The sequence below is a fragment of the Lactuca virosa genome, chromosome 4 (assembly GCF_052849685.1).
Source record: "Lactuca virosa cultivar CGN04683 chromosome 4, Lactuca_virosa_CGN04683_v6, whole genome shotgun sequence".
Lineage (NCBI taxonomy): Eukaryota > Viridiplantae > Streptophyta > Magnoliopsida > Asterales > Asteraceae > Lactuca > Lactuca virosa.
Window position 1 is genome coordinate 42,100,160 of NC_136429.1, and position 20,276 is coordinate 42,120,435.

A 20,276-nucleotide genomic window follows, 5' to 3' on the forward strand; every position below is an offset into this window, starting at 1 on the left:
ATGAGTCTTGTTTGGTTTATGTATATACTGACTTAAAACCTGAACAGAATAAGCAATATTTGGTCTAGTAATTGTAAGATAAATGAGCTTACCAATAAGTGTCTGAAAGTAAGTTATATTTTCAAGTAAAACACTATTATGATCATTAATTACAAGTTTCATTCAAGAGGAGTTTTAACATGTTTACAACTCAACATTCTGAATTCTTGAAGTAAATCTAAACCATATTTCCTTTAAGATAGACAAACTCCATTTGGAACTTCTACAACTTCAATATCCAAATAATACTTCAGTTTACCTAAGTCTTTTATAAGAAATTGAGACTTAAGAAACTCCTTTACTTTACTAATTTCAAGTTCACAGTTCACAGTTAACACAATACATCGACATAAACTAACAGAATCACAGTACGATTTATAACATTTTTAACAAACATTGAATAATCACTAAGACTCTGATTAAAACCAAAACTAACCAAGGAATCAATTAATTTTTCATTCCACTTTCGTGGAGCCTGCTTTAGACCATAAAAAGATTTCAATAACTTACAAACTCTATTATCATTTTACTATGATAAGCAGGAGGTAAAACCATATACACATCTTCTTCAAGAGAACCATAAAGTAAAGCATTATTAATATCAAATTGATACAAATTCCAACTAAAATTAATAGCCAATGTAATAACAATACAGATTGTAATAATCTTTGCTACAGGAAAAAATGTCTCCTCATAGTCAATCTTTTCCCTTTGGTTGTAGCCTTTGGCTACAAGATCAGCCTTATACCTTTCTATTTCCCCATTAGCTTTGTATTTAATTTTATAGATCCAATGAAAACCAATGGGTTTTATGTCTTTAGGTAAATCATATATTACCCAAGTGTTATTGCTATAAAGATCCTCTATTTCTTGATTCATTGCCTTAACCCATTTAGGATTAGGAGAGGTTTCATAATAAGACTGAGGTTCTACAATTTTATCTAAGTTGGATACAAAACACTTACTTTCAGTGGACAAAGAGGAATAGTTAAGAGTTTTTTAATCCCATATTTATATTTACCATATATAACATAATCACTAAACTTGGAGGGAAGACGAGACTCTCTTTTAGAGCATGCTTCACCAGTTGAAAGAGAACCAAGGGGCTCAGAATTAGACTGACTAGTTTCCTGAACCATATTAGGAGAGTCAGGACCAGAACAGAAAAACAAAGGCATAAAGGACTCCCCAAAACCAAAGGTAGTATATGAACTATCCTGAGTAGTATCTGTTTTATTTAGGTTAAGAGGAGAACTAGCACCATCTAACTAATGATCCATTCTCTAGATATTATTAAAGGAACTATCATCAATATATGATTCATATTGAACATGCTCATCATAGGAAAATGGATCAACCCCGCTAGAATTTTCATTAGTCTTACCAAAAATAGGAATCTGCATTTTGAAAGAAAAAACTAACTTATACAATTTGACATCCTTGGAAATAAAAAACAGAATTTGAGTCAAGACTTAACACTTTGTAACCATTCTTTTCCAAAGAATATCCTAAAAAACACATTTTCCAACTCTAGCTGAAAACATATCATTATTATTCAAGTATGTAGAAAAACACAAACATCCAAAAACACGAAGGTTATCAAATTTAGGGTACCTTTTATAAACCATATCATAAGGATATAAACCTTTTAAAATATATGAAAGGGTCCTATTAGTTACGAAAACCGAGGTAAGAACAACATCACCCCAGTATTTCAAAGGTAATCCAGACTGGACAATAAGAGATCTTGCAACATTCAAAATGTGTATGTATTTTCTCTCCACAACACCATTTTGTTATGGAGTGTAAACACACGACGTAACATCTAATGCAGGTACTTGATCCCTCAATATTTTAAAATTAAGTAAGAATGATAAACCTCAATTTATAGTTGTTTACGGCGTGAGAGGGAGTGTCTCATGACGTGACATCCAACTGAATCACGTATCCATTCTTGAGGCTCACGACGTGACACATAGGTGTTCATCTCGTGAGAGCGGGCTAAACCTAATCCCATGTTTTGCATCATATTTAAGGCAAGTGTAAGGCTAGTGTTTTCAAACCCTTAGTCTCCATCACCTACGACCTGCCTAAATCGATTTTAGCCTCTATTGGTGACCTTGAAGAACTTTTTGGTGGTTTTGGCTCTTACTAGAAGAAGATGACTCCTTGGGTGCATCACTTTTGGAAAGAAAGTTCCTTCCTCATCACCTTTCTATGCTTTTGGACCTTTATAAGTCCTAAAGCTCTTGCCTTTATCTCTATTGCATGATAAATCTTAAATTTTTTCTTTTCTCTTCATGGTGAGGTTTGATAGCATGCATGGGATCCATAAAGTTAGCAACTGTATGGGTCATTGCGGCCTTTTAAGTAGTATAAGTTCTAGATCCGAGCTTTGGTGTTGGTTTTAGACTCCAATCATGGTTCTTGGCCTCATTTTCTCCTTATTGACCTAGTTAGTGTTTAAGTCATGCATTGGACATGCATGGCTAAAAAGCTATGATTTTTATGGTCCTTAGTGTTGGGGAAGACCCTTTAGAATGTCTTAAGTAGTATCTTAAGGGATTAGAATCTTAATGCTCAAATCTTTCCAGAACAGATCTCACGACATGAGAAAATGGCATGTCACATCGTAAGAAGAGGGCATTCACAATTATTTTGTTGTGGTTCAGTCACGACGTGATCTATGGGTGGTCATGACGTGACTGTTTGCTTTTTGAACATGGTTGAATTTTTAGGTCAAACTAGGGTTTTGGGGCGTAGATTGAAAATGAACTTTTATTACTGTTAGGTGTCATATAGGATCGGTATTTGTTGAGTGAGAGCTATGGTGTTTAGTTGCTAGTTGAAAGGTGAGTCCTTTTACTACACTTGAACGTGTGGTAGTATATGTTGACCAGTTGGGACTTATCTTCATTCTCCATCAACGGGCATGATTTTGACCTTGTTGGAGTCTCTTCTCAGATTTGGTGTACGTGCCGATTTTGGAAATCATTGGGTTTTAGTCGCAGTTTCGAGCATTTGTTGTGGTAATCGTTCGAGCAAGAAATGATTGGTGTTGGAAGATCCTTGGAAGGAATTTAGAGGACGAGCTGTTGCAGAATGATTTGTAAGGGCAGAATTCAAGGACAAAATCTAATTTAAGTGGGGGCGATTTGTAACATCTAATGCAGGTACTTGAGCCCTCAATATTTTCAAATTAATTAAGAGTGATAAATCTGAATTTATAGTTGGTCACGCCATGAGAGGGAGTGTCTCACGACGTGACATCCGGCTGAATTGTGTATCCATTCTTGAGGCTCACGACGTGACACATAGGTGTTCACGTCGCGAGAGGCTATGGTTTTGAAACCCTTAGCCTCCATCACCTCCTTTTTGACCAATCAATTCTAGCCTCCATTGGTGACCTTGAAGATCTTTTTGGTGGTTTTGGCTCTTAAAAGAAGAAGACACTTTGGGTGCATCACTTTTGGCAAGCTAGTTCCTTCCTCATCATCTTGTTGTGCTTTTGGACCTTTGTAAGTCCTAAACCTCTTTCCTTTATTTATATTTCATGCTAGATATTAGATTTGTTCTTTTCTCTTCATGGTGGGGTTTATAGCATGCATGGGATCCGTAAAGCTAGCAACTTTATGAATCATTGAATCCTTTTTTGTAGTATAAGTTTTTGATATGAGGTTTGTGTTGGTTTTAAACTCCAAGCATAAGTGTTGGCCTCATTTTCTACTTATTGACCTAGTTAGTGTTCAAGTCATGCATTAGACATGCATGACTGAAAAGCTATGATTTTTATGGTCCTTAGGGTTGGGGAAGACCCTCTGGAAAGTCTTAAGTAATAGCTTAAGGGATTAAGAGCTTAATGCTCAAAGTTGTCCAGAACGGATCTCGCGACGTGAGAAATGGCATGTCACGTCATGAGAAGAGGGCATTCACGATTATTTTGTCCTGGTTCGGTCACGACGTGACCATTGACAATTTGAACGTGGTTGACTTTTTGGACAAAGTAGGGTTTTGGGGTGTAGACTGAAAGGGTGCTCTTTATTCCTGTTAGGTACCATGTAGGATCAATCTTTGTTGAGTGGGAGTTGTAGTGTTTAGCTGCTACTTGCGAGGTGAGTCCTCTCACTATACTTGCCTGTGTGTTAGTTTATGTTAACCAGATGGGTCTTATTTGTTGATTATTGTTTCATGTGAATTAGATTGCTGATAACATGTGGACTGTTGGAAGTCCATGGGATTGTTGGTAGTCTCCAAGTTCTTGATAACCCGTGAGGTGTGCTGTTAATCCACAGGGCATGTTGTGAGCCCACATGGAATGATGATAGTCCCTAAGGTTTCTAAGAACCCATAGATATTATATTGTGTGTTGTATGTGATATTCGAAACTGCTAATACTTCCAGGGCTATTGTGATATGCTACGTTGTATGAGATATTTCGGGACCTCTCTAGGCTCTGTGCTTACAGTTGTGGATTAAATATTTTTAGGTACTCATCAGATTACGAAGGCGTGACTATACACACATATCAACAACTTTATGATTCGATATTTGGCATTGCCCTCATTATAACTCTGATTTCTGAATAATGGTTATGAACAATTGATTTATCTTGAATGTAACTTTATTAGAAATGGATGTTTTATTATTTTAAAAATGAAAAATCTAGCCTGAGTTTTTGGGATGTTTCACAAGAGGTCAAATGAATAACTCCATTATCTTCATTAAAGGTTTTTACACGAATGTTTGAAAATTCAGTTCCTTTGTCATACCTGATACTTTAATGTTAACATGAAATTGATTTTTTTTTTTTATCATTTTAAAGAAAGTGACATTATTTTGATAAACTTCTTCTTTGGATTTAAAAAGAAAGACCCACATAGTTATAGTGAATCCATAAAAAATAGTCAAGAAAAATCTATAACCACCTATACACTCTACACGATATGGTCCCCACACATCTAGGTGAATGAATTCCCCCAAAGACTTAGTAACATGTTGATTGTTATGAAAAATATCTCTAGTTTGTTTTTCTTTATGCATACTTCACAGGGAGGCAAAGAAACATTATTGAACTTAAGTTTTATTTTTAAGCACATTCATGGCTTGATCAGCAGGATGACCAAGCCTGTTGCGTCAGGTAAACTCAGAGACACATCAAGAAGTTTTAGAAATAGAGGACTTATTACCTGAAAAGATGGCATCAAGATAATAAAGTCATACATATTGATTACCAGTCTCCACTGTCCCCTTGGACTGTGAATCTTGAATGTAACAATTGTGTTCATTAAAAATCACTTCATATTTACTATCTTTACACAACTTATGCACTGATAACAAATTTATATTAAAATCAAGAAAAAAAACACATCAAACAAAGTTAGGGAATTTGATAGTTGCAAGTTCCTAATTTTATTAATTTGAGCAAAAGAACCATTTAGGTGACCGAACCTTAGATTCAATCTGGAAACATCAACAGAATCATGAAGAAGAAACTCATAAGAAATCATATGTTGACTAGCTCCTGAGTCAATGACCCATTTAGAAATATTGGTATTAATAAAAAAATTGCACGAGATACCTGTAATATTTGTACTGATAGATGCTTCATCCAATCCTTGCTTATTGTCACCAATGAATTTAAGAAATATAGCATATTGCTCATTAATAAAACAACAACAATCAATTACATTATCACAATCTATAGACCCAGAAGACTCAGAATTTAAAATAGCAGTAGAATTACCATAAAAAATTTTGGTTTGGTTGTTAGATTCAAACCTTGGTTTATAATCTTTAGGGTACCTAATTAGTTTAAACATGTTTCTATGGAATAACCTTTTAGGCCATAGTTCTTACACTGAGGAATTTGACCCATAGATTTTTATTTCTTTTGATCAATATATTTAGACACAAATACGGAATATGAGGCTTTATTTTTAGAACTTAACAAATTTAACCCATGTTTTTATTATACTCTTCACGAGCCACTAAAGAGAAAGTAGTCGTAGCAGAAGGGAGAGGTTTCATTAACAATATGTGACTTTTAACCTGATTTTAAGACTTATCTAACCCACTTAAGAATTGCATTAACTTCATTAATTTGGAATGATTGTTAAAACTACTAGCAACCTCACAAGTATAATCAATAAGATTAGTTAACCAATCAAATTCTTTCGAATAAGAATCAAGTTTATTTCATTAATTAGATAAGGACAAACTACCCTGAGTAAGAGCATTAATATTTTGATGCACATTAAAAAGGACAGACTCATTAGCCTTGTGATAAGTTTCAAACAATTCAGCCCATATTTCTTGAGCACTTTCAGAACAAGCGTGATTAGCATATATGTTTTCAAAAATAGATCCAAGGATCTAAGAACAGGTAACATCATTTGCATGTTCCCATTTGGATTCTTTAATGGGATCATTACTAGGTGTAGACATAGTTCCATCAGTAAAGCCAAGCTTATTACAAGCTTTTAAGGCTCTAATCATGGAGCTACGCCAAACCCTATAATTTTCAGTTCCTAACAAGTTGAAATTAATCACACTAGTAACAACTTTATCAGAAGGATGAACATAAAAAGGATCATCAAAGTTAACAACATATTCATTTTCTCTACCACTAGAAGTATCATCTGTAGGACTAGCAATTATAATAAGAAATCAAGCAAAACAATTAACATAGAAAACAGACAACTGTAATGTATTAAGTATAGATGAGCACCACAATATGTTGGAGTCCAGGATAGTCAAGACAGTGTTAATGACAAAAAAAACAGGCAATGGATAGAACAAATCAACAGTTAACTGGTGTACTCAAGACAACCAAGATCTCCCATATCTACAACTAAGAAGAAGAGATAGAAGGGAACAAGAAAACTCTCACATCATTCCTATTAGTAAGTTTTGAAGTGTAGATTTCAGGAAGTATGGATCGGCTCCCTTAATTCTGTTCCCTCTAGATTTAATCAGTGATCAAATTAGTTCTCTAGAAAGTTATTTCAGAATATGATGGGGATTAGCCGATCGAAGGAACACCACAACGATTCACTGAAAGAAAAGCAATCTATGGTTCACTAGCAGCAATGAAAAGCTCCAAGAGATCTACAAAAGCTCAAAAGCACTCATGGTAACCTACATCTTAACAAGAAATAAAAAAATAAGAAGTTTTGATTTAGGGAAATCAGACATAAAACCCTAGATCAGAACATGAAACCCTAGATATTCACAGTTTATATCAAATCGACCCAGACTGTGAAGAAGAAAAGGATATCAAGAAATCTAAAACAAATACAAAAATATAAAAGGAAACTGATGTACCTCTTGAGTTAGATGAATGATTAAAGCACCGTTGATGACCAGAGAAGCAAATCGAAGTACAACCGCTCTGATACCATGCAAAAATTATAGAAACAATATATTCCCAACATCAACAACTCTTATATCATTTGAGGATTAAGTGTCAGAAGGGTTTTAAATACATAAAATGTAAACCTCACTACAAATCACCTATACTACTCTCAGAACATATCACTTAACCTATTCTATACATGGATCAAGAATAAGATCTAAACAAAAGGTATACACCCTAAACAGATGAGAGATATTGAGAGACATGAAGACGAGAGAGAAAATGATCTAAAAATGACTCTAATAATGAGAGAAAAGCACAGTTGAAACACTTAAATACACCGGGTCAAGATTACCAAAAGACCCGCGCATAAATCTGAACATCTTTGAACAAATACACTTCAACCCCTGAAAAATGGAAATCATAACCTGCACATAACAAAATAAAAACAAATGCAAGAAAGACATCCACAGATTATACAAGACAAAATGTTAGTTTGACAAATAAGTACTTATTAATTTTTACAAGTACCTTGTGGGTTCAACAAATATCAAGGTTCTAAATAACGTTAGGTTGTGACTTGGCGACAATGTTAAGCCTCAAGCTTTTTCAAGTTGTAGCGAGTCACGTCGTTTGTAAGGTGTCACTTAATGCGACAATTATGTATATAGTTAATAACTCTCTCTTTCTCTCTTTCTCTCTCTCTCTCTATATATATATATATATATATATATATATATATATATATATATATATATATATTCTACTATTATTCATTTTTATATACATATATGATTTAAGGCGACATTTTGTTAAAGCTTGGTGGCAAGTAAAAGCCTTGGAGTCATGGCGAAGCCATGACGAGCTTTTTAGAATCTTGACAAATATAATCATTCGCTGCTATGTTCTGATCTTAAGTAAGCAGTAACATTAATATCAACATTTGAAGATGAAATGCTTAATGAAAAAAGAGGTATGTCGTCAAACTGCTTGTATTCTTCCCAATCCACAATATTTTCAACACTGAGTATATTGTCGTTTACCACACACAATTATGTATATAATCATTTATTTTAGAACAATGGAGGTATGTTGTCAGTTTTGCTTAACTAAAACAAACGATTTATATAGATAATTGTGTGTGGTAAGGTTGAAAAGTGTGAAACCGTAATGGTCAACTTTAATAGCTCCTAAATTTTCAACCAACTTACACTTGACACATGGATACTGTAACTAAAAAATCATATTTCAATTCGTAGTTCTTAAATGACACAATAATATGTGTCTTTGGCTACAATTATGTGACTTGTACCAGAGTATTTGGTCGACATGGTTATTAGTTTCATTCAACTATTTTGTAGTGTGCTCTCTTTCTATTATGGTTTTGGGTATATAATGTATACTCATTAATGTCATAGATTCGATATGGTGACACTGCATTTTGTGAACAATACCCAAACACCCACATTATGCTTGTTAGCTAACCATTTTTCAGTTCTCCTACTATTTGTTGATAACGACATTTTCAATGTGCTTATCTGCTTATAAAGAAAAATATTTCATGTGGTGTATGATAGTAAGTGTGTAGGTGAAATTCATTTTGATCAGGAGTTACCAAGTTTAGTGCAAATGTGCCAAACCTTTGTAGCCTAAAATATTTAATTATGGAGACCTCTTTTAGATAGTTTAAACAAAATTCATTCACGTCCTCTAAAGCATACCCCCTAACAATATTGTCTTATGGTCCATCTCAATTCCTTACATACCCTTTTAAGAAGCCCATATACCTCTCAAATAGATACATGTATCGAGGAAACAATGGACCGCAAGACTATATTTCTTTTACAATATGGGATGTGAGGTAAACCATGATATAAAATAAAGAAGGTAGAAAGTATATTACTTCGAGTTGATAGAGAGTTATGATAACATCATATTGGCATGAGGCTAAATCTTAAGGATTAAATACTTTCTAATGAATCATGCTGGAAAACAAGCAATGCTTTATGATTGTATGTTGGATAAGGTTCGACACTATTCCACAAAGTGCAATAGGAATCATATGTACTAAGTAGAACATGAAATTTATGTGACTTCAATTCATGCCAAGAAATTTCAATTCTTTCATTGACACCAAACTTCTTCTGGATGTTAGCATATAACCACGTGACACTTTAATACCATGCAAGTATTTACAAAACATTGTTTTCTTGTCTTTAGACATTATATAACAAGTTAGTGGTAGATATGATTGTGTTCCTTCACTCTCATTTGGAACATCATCTTCAATATCATGTAACATTTCATCTATGTTATCATGAGTGTCATCATTTGAGTCATCTATACCATGACGATGATCCGATATCAACTATGATCCTCACAGCTTTAAGAAAAGTTTCGAGGTAGCCTAAGTATTCACCACTAGCCCGTTATAATCCAGACATCCAAGTTTCACAATCCATCTTTGTAAAAAAATATATCTTATTTAATTCCACATATTAGATCAAAATTAACAAAAAGTGTCCTCAATGTGGTTTGACTTTTATCAAGAATGATCCTATCATACAAAACAAAAAAAAAGTTATTATACAAATTCTTAAATTAAAATGTTGTCTCAAATAATTAGTTTATTCACATGTATAATAGATCTTAAATGTGATATAAATTTCATATCTCAATAGAAAATTTTTTTAGGGTAAAATTTTATAACTTCTAAACTTAATAATCAAATTATAAATGGATAATAAATATAATACTCTAGAATAAATTAAATATATTTATTCATTGATTTTGCAAATGTATGACATATTATATGGGCTTATGCTCGACTGCTTTGATACTAACTCTTGGGGGAAGACATCATAAGGGAATAAAGAGAAGAGAAATTGGTGATGGAATCCAAGAAAGGGATTGTAAGATAAGGTTACCTTAAAATGGCTTTTACATATGTGATCAAAAAAGTAAGGAACTTACATATGCTATAAAATGACTAATTGGAATGTAATTAATCAAGTAATCAATCACATAAGGAACTTACATATGTTATAAAATGGCGTTAACATATATGATCTAAAGATTACCATGCAAGTATCTATCAGATGCAAATCATATCCTAGTACATCTCACAACCCTCTCAGGTTGACATTTTGTCTATGATCAAATCAATTGGTTATTATTATGAGAAGTTCACTTAATAGTTAAATTGATTCGGACTCGGACATCAAATAAATTGAAACGTCAAGAAGTGCTCTAACCTTTTAGGAGATTTGTGAAGTCTGTTTTCGGGTATCATTGAAGAAGTATGCTTGATTAACTTTTCAAATCGTATCTTAGTCCACAACTAAGAGCTTAATTCTGCTTGAAAGTGGTTAACGGTTCAATCTTAATTCTGCATGAAAATCTAAATAACCGATCCATTCTAAAAAAAGACAATAAGGGCATTCACGATGATTTACTAGTTTGAGGTTTAGTGCTTACAAATTATGATGAAAATGACCAAAATTAACACACGTTGCCATACTTTTGATGAGAAAATTGGTGGAAGATCAACAGATCGATATATAAGAAACTCCGATCATCATAAAGATAACATGGCTTGGGATGACATTGTAACATATAAGTTGCAATCAACTCCTATCAGAAAACGATTTAACCATAACCAATTCGAGATTTACCTTTAGCAAAAAAAAAAACGACATGAACTCAATATCTTTCATTGCTACTCCTTACTAATTCAATATGCCTTAGAAATTTAAGAATAGAGATCTTTATCTTTATCATACCAGCTGGAAATGATTTAGTTATATATTTGCGCCCATGTTTATTTCTGATGGCATATTCGCTAAAAAATATCGGACAAATTGTGTTATATTCTAGTGGGTTACTATATATTATTATGAAAAAAATAAAAAATCAACTGTAATGATTGAAAATTAAAATCATAAACTTTCCAACTGACATTGCGAATACTGTTAAAATAAAACGTACAAATTCATAAAGAAACATTAGAATTCAAATACACCAAAAACTCTTGCATGCAACTTAGAAACCCATAACAAGACACCACCAGATAACAGAGAACTAGATTTTCATTAATCTTCAAGGAAAAGCTTGTGAGCAATCTTGTATGACGCATACGCGTCAATACATGCATACTCCACTTGCTTTTCATTAAGAACCCTTGCATCCCACTCGCTCCTGCACACATGCAATGGCTTCTCCATGTGGAGTCCTGCTACGTCCCTTGCAATATGCTTCAAACCTGGCTTCCTACTATACATGTAAGGCCACCTCTTAATTGTCTCAGACCGAACGTCTGCACTTCTAGAACAATCCAATCCATACTCATTCTTAAGCTTTAAAATATCCTCATCTACCTCAACTCCCACAAAAGTAAACCTAGGGTTCAGAAGGAACCACTTCAGGGACAAAGGAATCTCATCAACGTAGAAGAGTTGGATGATTAGACACTTTTTGTCGATGCATAGTTGAAGAGTGGCAGATTTGTTGCTCATTGACGGGTTATGGTGAGGTCTCCATTCAACATCCAACCCTACCACCATCTTTGGGTTGCGTGCATAGACGATGACCATATCATCCACCCAAGTCTTTATGATGGCAGCTTTGTTGGTCACCGTGGTCTCTATTGTTTTGCCATCGTAGTTAACATGATATTTTGACGATGATGAATCGCGGGTTATGGTTTGGATGCTGCTACGAACATCCATGGCCACTGGTTTGTTTGTAAACAAGAAAGAGAAGTAGATTTGGAAGTTTCAAAGTGATAACCGAAGCCATAAGGGCAGATGATTATTTATATTCAACTTGCAACTCAAAAGGCGTTTGGACTTGGTCGCTTGGATATTTTCAATCAATAAACCTTTCGGATTTTGGTAATTGAGTTTTGCTACAACTAAGCCATGAAATAGTGAATGGTCATTTGTAAAATTTAATGCGTCATCAAGCCACAGCTTCTATAAATTTCCTATGCGAGTAATTACTTCCTATCGAAAATCGAATACAGTATTCAAATTCAAATTCAAATTTGTTATTTGAACAAATATTTATATTGGTTTTGTCCATTTATTTACCTTAAGTTGTTCGGTTAGAAAATTATTATACGGTCTTCTTTGTTTTAGGCATTTTATCAGTGGTTCTATAAGCATCCCGATGCTAACCTCATTTTGGGGTACTCTATATCAGTACGATGTAATATCGTGTTATGTCACATAAGCGACATATAATTAAACATTTATATTTTGTCAACTTATATCCATTATCTATAACCCTCTATAAAGTTAAATATATAGACCCACGTTTTAATTATCTTTAACCTGTATACTTTTTATTTTAAATGAAATAAACAAAAAAAAATAAAGCTGTTTTTACCTCCAAAAGAAAGATGAAAATTATTATTTTCAATATAGTTTTACTTTGGGATGGATCCCATGCATAGTGGATGCTCTAATAACTTTAATGCTTTAGCACAATCTTTTGGATTTAATGAAATACAACTACCACTGCAAACAAAATTTAGCATAAAATCTAAAATTCTCAATATCAGAAGACGAGGTGTACTCCCTATATTTTTTGCTTCATTTTGTTCTTATATTCCACTCAGCTAGAAAATACACTACAAGAAATATGTTTATTAGCGGCGACGCCACCTTTAGCGGCAATAACTTTCGCTTTAGATGTCTCCGCTAAAGGTGATCGTCGCCGCTAAAGATAAAAAACCGCGATCCGCGATCTGCGTCAAAGGCAATTGGTTAACCCTTATCCGTCGATCTTGGCCTAATCCAATGGCTGGAAATGAGTATCACATATACTATTAGAGACAACGTTAATGGTGGCGACAACTGTCACCACTAATACTCGAAAGAAAAGGCGGTATAAGTTCCCTCCAGAAGTGGTCGCCGCTAAAACTCTATCATCGCCTCTAAAAGCTTAGTCACTACAAGAAAATTTCAATTTAGCTATGGAAAAATTTCATAGCAAAAAACTAAAATTCCATAGCTAAAGCTGACTAACTACGAAATTTGTTACACAATTTTTCAATTACACTCCATAGTTTTATTTCTTGTAGCAAATTGTTTAGCTACGGAATTATAATTCCGTAGCAATTTTGCTATGACAGTTTCTACGAAATCTATTTCATTGCAATTTGAGTTCCATAGCATTTTCGTAGCAATATCCATAGCAATTGTTCCGTAACTAACTCCGTAGCAATGTTTCCATAGCTATTTTCCTGTAGCAAATTTCATAGCAACTTTTCCGTAGCAAATTCCGTAGCAATATTACCGTAGCAAATTCCATAGCAACTTTTCCGTAGCTAATTCCATAGCAATGTTTCCATAACAAATTTCATAACAACATTTCCGCAGCTAATTCCGTAACAATGTTTCCGTAACAAATTCGATAGCACCTTTTCCGTAGCAAATTTTTGTAGCAATGCTTCCGTATCAAATTCCGTAGCAAATTCCATAGCAATTTTTCGTAACAATTGTTCCATACCATTATTCAATAAAATTTGGTTACTCAATTCGACTATTTATATAAATTTAACAGATACAATTCATATAAAACTACAAGTGACAGAGTATTCCTATAGAAACTAAAAGAAATATCCAATATATCAAAAGGTACATATTTTAAAATCAAATGTCACTACAAATTAAACATAAAACGCTATTCGATACATGATATTCTATCATTGATTAATACAAGTTTTGACATGTTCACTCAAAGTGTTAATCATAGTCATTGCTTGTGCAAGTTGTTGTTCTAGCTTTGCTTGAACCATCTACATTTTTGTGTTGAAACGCTATTCGATACATGATATTCTATTTGGTTAAGCTTCCTCATATTTTTCTGTTGAATATCCTCATATTGTTAGCGTTGCTCTCAACTAAGGCCATTTGGGTTGAGACATAAGGCATTCATTTATGATCCTGGAATATAACCAATAAAAACAAGAACAAATGGTTAAAGTGTTAGACAAGAAATTTGACTGCTAGATCTTATAAAGGAGGTAAAGCACAAGAAAAATACCTCAAAAGCCTTTTTCAAAAACGTATGAAAATGTTTTTCACATTCTTGTCTAGCAGAACCAGATCCCACTACAATGACATAAAAATTGGCCATCTCCTTTTGAATAACCTCTTCATGTGCTTCTCTTCATGTACATTGGTTTATATAAAAACTAGACGAATTCCCGCACGTTGCGCAGCGAAGATTAAAAATATATTGTTAAAATATTGAAAAATATATATTTAAAATGGTTATGTTATTGATATTAACTTTGAGATAATATTTTTACATTAATTTATATATATATATATATATATATATATATATATATATATATAATCTCAATTATTTTGAACAATAATATTCATTGACATCAACCCATATTCTTCATTAATAGAATTAAATATAATTATATATTTAGTATTATTTTTAACAATTATTATTATTGATTAATTATATTTTTACTTATGCGATCATTTTCTAATTTCAATAATGATGTTTATTTAAAATACAATTTATTTATAGATAAACGTAATTTATAATTTGATGTTATTATCATTTAAAATTGTTATTCATTAATTTTAAACCACTTATTATTAATAATAATTTAGAGAAGACTTTTAAGAAACACTTAATATTATTATTAAAATGTGAAACATACACTAAATAATAAAGTGATAAGATAGACAATTTTCATTTCAAAAGAGACTTGCATGGATAATATGACATATACATGTAATTTCATTAATTTGATTTTATTATTTATAATTATTGCTTATGAATTTTAAAACCACTTGCTATTATTAATAAGTGAAAGAAACTTTTAAAAAACACTTATTATTATAATGAAAATGTTAAACATATACTAAAATATAAAGTGATAAGATAGACAATTTGCATTTTAAAAAAGGCTTATATGGATAATATGAATAATATGATACATCTATGATTTTTAATTAATTATTGTTTTGAAGCAACATGAACATACAAATATGTATACAATAGTTAATTAAATATTATATAGATCACCTTCCATAACATATGATCGATAACATGAATCTAATCTAATTTACATTAAAAATTTCAACCATAACATACAATAATATTCTTAAAAGAATACTTAAATCAAGAAAATACAAAAAAGAATTAGTATATAACAAACTTACAAATTAAAAAACTTCAACATAATAACATGGCTCGAAAAATTGTTCAAATCCCTCAAACCAACACAAAAAACTTTAAACTTGTTTTCTTTGTGAATTTTGTATGTGATTTGTATTTGTGTGTCTACTAAAAAAGATTGACATTTTTATAGTAGAGTATCCATTAATTGTTTATTAAATATATTATATAAGTTATAGAACCTTTGAATTGTTAATCATTATTAAGAGACTTTTGAGTGGTATTCATTAAAATAGGAGGTTTCAAATGCATGAGGTTTAAGGAAAAATGTTAGCTTTATAAGTATGTATGATAATAGAAAATAATGAATCATACTTCCTCAGGTGGCTTTGCATGATGAAAGATTGACACTAGAGAGCTACTATGCCCTTTCACACTTCGTTTCTTCAAAACTCTGTAAAATGGAAATAGTTTAGTACAACACAATAAAGAATAAAAACAATTATAGAAAACTAACCTTCCATGAGGAGGATATTATAGGCACTGCATGTCTGCACCATTATTAAGAGGATCTAGAAAAGACTTTGTGATACGTGCAAAAATAGTTCTAATCATAATTGTGTCCCTCACTTGCTTGGACCTAGTCCTCTAAATGTTAAAGCATCAAGTCATACTTTAAACTCTGGCCTCATGTCACCCAATTACAATTCACAAAACAAAATTGAATTAATTTATAAAACAAAGAACTAACTGTTAACAAATTTTACTGATTAATAATATCTAAGTTCAATAAAATAATCACTGACCGGAATCTGGTCAAGTCATTGGAGGTCGTTCTCATTGTCCATAGGTCTAACAAGAGTTAATCATTCTCTATCAGGGAAAAGAGCTCAGATGGATTCACGAATCTAGCAATTAATAATTGGTAATCGGTAAAATGTAATGCACAAAATGGTGATAGTGAGATTTGAGTTTTAAATTTATCTTTTTGCAACTGAACATAACTTATCTATGGATTCCATTTCTCAAAATAATATAGATACCTGGAATTGGAATCCAATATTTATTATCTGTTATCAGTGTCCTATATTATATATTTTCCTAAACAACAACCTACTTTCATATAAAGAAATGAAAGTACATCGCTATTAATTGAAGGCTTTAGTGAAAAGTATACTACTACTTACTTGTTGAGTATTTCAACAAAGAGAGTAACAGAGCCGTTACTACCATGTGTAGCATTTCTGATCCTTAATGCACGTTTAAGGCAAAGGAGAAACCTGGAATCTGAATGGAATCAAGATTGTGTTAGTTCCGACAAAAGAAGAATGGAATAGAGAAAATAAGATTGATCGGAATGGGAATACCTTTTCTCCATCTTGATCATCCAGCCAAAACAGATGTGAAAATGCATACACTGCTCTACACCAATCAACTGACACATTATATAAGACAGTTTGAAGGCACTTAATGATTATAAAACAACATATCATATAAAACCCTCCTATTGACTAATTGACATAATAGTAAGAATTAAATAATAAATTGGTAAAAACCTAAGCAAAAAAAAAAGCAGTCGTCGTTTCAAAGCCTCTTTGATTGGATCCATGGAAGCATCTTTGACTAAATTATTCATGTCAGATCCTGAATAGACGAAGTATAAGTAGAAATGATATAAGCCATATTCAAACTAAGGAATAAGAAAACACTCGAAAGTTAAAACCAATAAGATAAACCAAATCAAGATACACAAGAGATCAAATTGATTTTATTTAAAAAAGAAGATGAATGATGAAATTAATTACCTTTTTCCCTCTGTAGTGTCGATGGAAACCTTAAGCCACAGAGAAAACCTAATAAACTCAAAATCAATAACATACTTGAGAATTTAATTAATCAAACACGAACCAAAACATTTCCAAAATTAGTATTTAACAAAGTTCAGGTTAACCTTATCTTCAGATGACATTATAGCAAACAAGTGGTATTTTTATTTTCAATTTCCATTTAAAGTGGTGTATAAGCACATGAAAAATATAATGAGGCAGACAGGCAAGGTCCCCAACATAAGAAACGTTGGAAATATGGTTTTCTTTTTATAACATCTACCCATTTTGGTCATTTTTATGATCAACACCTAAAACCTTAATAGATTACTTTTTAAGATAATTTCTTTTTAATAAACCACAAAAGATAAACAATCATGTATGACTTAATTCTCAAACAACCATCTCATAAACCATGAACTCGTATCTTTGAAGAGAATTTGTTTAAAACCCAACAAGAAAACACAGTATATTATCTGCTAACAGAAACCACAACAGTTTACTTCCACCTAAAAATGGTATGCTATGAAAGAAAAAGAAGAGTAGAAGCTAGTTAAAGATCATATTTCTATGGAGAAAGGACTTTCTTTTTTGTAACACCATTTTTTGATTTCAAAGAAACTCACCGATTATTGAGGTGTGCATCATCCTTTTCTCAAACTTCGCCCATTCTTTATTTGACTAGAGTATCATAGCACAAAGGAATAACTATGATCCACGATGAAAATTTCATAAGGACATCCAACTCAGAAAGTATGAAGAAAATGAGCAATTAGTACTTAAACCCAACAAAACTATTCTCTCAGGAAATTCGTCGAACACTTAAAGTGCATGACTTCTCCTCCATTTTTCTTATCACTTTTATTGGATCATCCTAACTGGACACCTTGTATCCATCCCTCCATGTCATTCAATCCGGCAAATAAAACTGGTGTTCGATGGTTTGTGGGAAAGAGCCAATGGTAGTGGTTGGGAGGATTGGGAGGTTGAATTTCTTCTGTTGGGCATCCAGTCTGGCACTGACATTGGCGACACGGTGGTGGTATGAGCCTCTCAAAAGGGAGGCCTGAGAATGCAGGTGTCATCACTTACAGCCTTCTGGACGGATTCGTTTGTGACTCTTGGGGATGACTTTCTTCAAGTATGAGCAGCATTAATGGAGTGAAATTGACTCAGTCGTGAAGATGCGTATACATACTAGTAGGGACGAAGACGGTTGAGAACAATAGTGGCGACGAGGAGTATGATGACGCAAAGTGAACACGAATGCGACGAGGATCACCGGTCGAGAACAACAATATCGCTTTTAGGAAGGAGGATTTAGTTTTGGGGGAATTAGGTTTAAGTTTAGGATTGATGGAATACAGAAAAACGAATGGAGCATACCAACTGATTGACGAAGCAGGCAGCACACGGTGAATCAGACAAGAGGAGGGAGCTCCCTGGACTGTAGAGGACGTAGAGTACAATATGATCGATAATGAGGGAAGTAGAAATGAACGATGATTTGGGGTATGGGGGGTGGAAGAGACTAAGGAATGAGGATCTAGGTAATCAAATGTGATTTGGGTTTATGTCTAGGATCGATGGAATATATAAATTTATTATGGTTAACCTTTATGTAACCAATTTCGTAGTAGATTTGCTATAGATTTTATTATGTAGCACATTTTTGTAACAAAATAATTACGTATGTCAGTTGCATAGCCAACTAGCTACGAATTTTGATTTCGTAGAAAAATTTGTAGCCAACTGCCTACAAATATAGATTTTGTAACAAGTTGTGTAGCGAACTAGCTACAACCAAGAATCTCGTAGCATATTTTGTAGTAAAATAGTTACATATTTCGATTCCGTAGCAACTTTCAGTAGCGATTCGAGATTTAGCCACGAAAATGCAACTTCGTAGCCATTTCCGTAGCAAAATAGCTACGACCCGCCATTCCGTGGCATATTTCGTCATATAATAACTACAAATTTTGATTCCGTTGCAACTTTATGTTGCTATTCATGATTTAGCTACGGAATACAATTTCGTACCCGTTTCCGTTGCAAAATAACTACGACAATCCATTCCATAGCATATTTCATAGTAGAATAGCTACGGATTTTGATTCTGTAGCAACTTTCCATAGCTATTTATGAATTTTCTTGTAGTGAGTGTCGCCACTAATAGTCGTCGCCACTAATATTCGTCGCCGCTAATGCTCTGTGCAAACACACCCCTTTTTATTACCCGCTTTCCTCTATTATGTCAATCTCTTTTCCTCTTATGATTTCCAACGAAAGTGCAACCATCACCGACGACGACAAGGCCGCCATCACCGACAACAGAAGTTGCATCACCGGCGATGCCTTCTTCATTCCGGCAGTGGCGACGGCTCGGTGATTCTCCTCCCCTTTTTTCTATTTCTCTTCTCTCTAGTGACCATCTACTGATTTTGTGTTTGATCTTGCAACGCCCGGTTCTCAGGTAATTTCTTAAAATATAAAGAGTTTATTGATTTTTTGAGTTGGCCTAGTGCGCTGGGCGTAATCATGATACGTTGGGCGTACCACGGCAAACCCTGGACACAGGGTTTTTGTTGGGTTTTGAGCATTCTAACACTCCTAAGTGTACATGCAAACCTAAATAGCTTGGATCTATGTTTTCTCTATTATACATGCAAATATGAATATCCAAGGTATTATACTAACTAGCATACAAAACTTTGATTCACATGAAATATAACAAGTTAGAATACATACCTCTTTGATGTAGAATGACTCCATGATGCTCGAGAGCCTAGTGCCCCAAGTGTGACACCTCAAATGGTTCACACAACATCATATGCTTTTGGAATAACTTAGAGAGAAATACACACTTCATGAAAATCGGCTAGCCCTCATGTTCAATCTCTAGTGGC

At 33.2% G+C, this 20,276-nt stretch overlaps 1 protein-coding gene and 1 long non-coding RNA gene across 6 annotated transcripts; both read right to left on the reverse strand.

Moving 5' to 3' along the window:
* Positions 1-11,312: 11,312 nt before the first annotated feature.
* On the reverse strand, positions 11,313-12,160 carry LOC145109693 (3'-5' exonuclease-like). Its single transcript, XM_079046886.1, has one exon. It carries the CDS (start codon positions 12,118-12,120, stop codon positions 11,485-11,487), a length of 636 nt encoding a protein of 211 aa, XP_078903012.1. The 5' UTR covers positions 12,121-12,160; the 3' UTR covers positions 11,313-11,484.
* A 1,840-nt stretch (positions 12,161-14,000) lies between these two features.
* On the reverse strand, positions 14,001-18,961 carry LOC145103926 (uncharacterized). 5 transcript variants are annotated; one of them, XR_013706939.1, is made up of 9 exons: positions 17,997-18,961; positions 17,350-17,397; positions 17,101-17,188; positions 16,912-16,966; positions 16,732-16,831; positions 16,062-16,452; positions 15,920-15,998; positions 14,444-14,594; positions 14,001-14,343 (listed from the first exon to the last, which is right to left on the reverse strand). It is a non-coding gene; the product is annotated as an uncharacterized LOC145103926 (long non-coding RNA). The 5 variants fall into 5 exon arrangements; XR_013706940.1 differs by lacking the exons at positions 14,001-14,343; positions 14,444-14,594 and having other exon boundaries at positions 15,826-15,998; positions 16,062-16,226; positions 16,351-16,452; XR_013706938.1 differs by lacking the exons at positions 14,001-14,343; positions 14,444-14,594 and having other exon boundaries at positions 15,826-15,998.
* Between the last annotated feature and the right edge of the window lie 1,315 nt (positions 18,962-20,276).

What these genes read in the sequence shown, in the direction of transcription:
- LOC145109693 (XM_079046886.1), bottom strand. Translation starts at nt 12,120, where the DNA reads ATGGATGTTCGTAGCAGCATCCAAACCATAACCCGCGATTCATCATCG.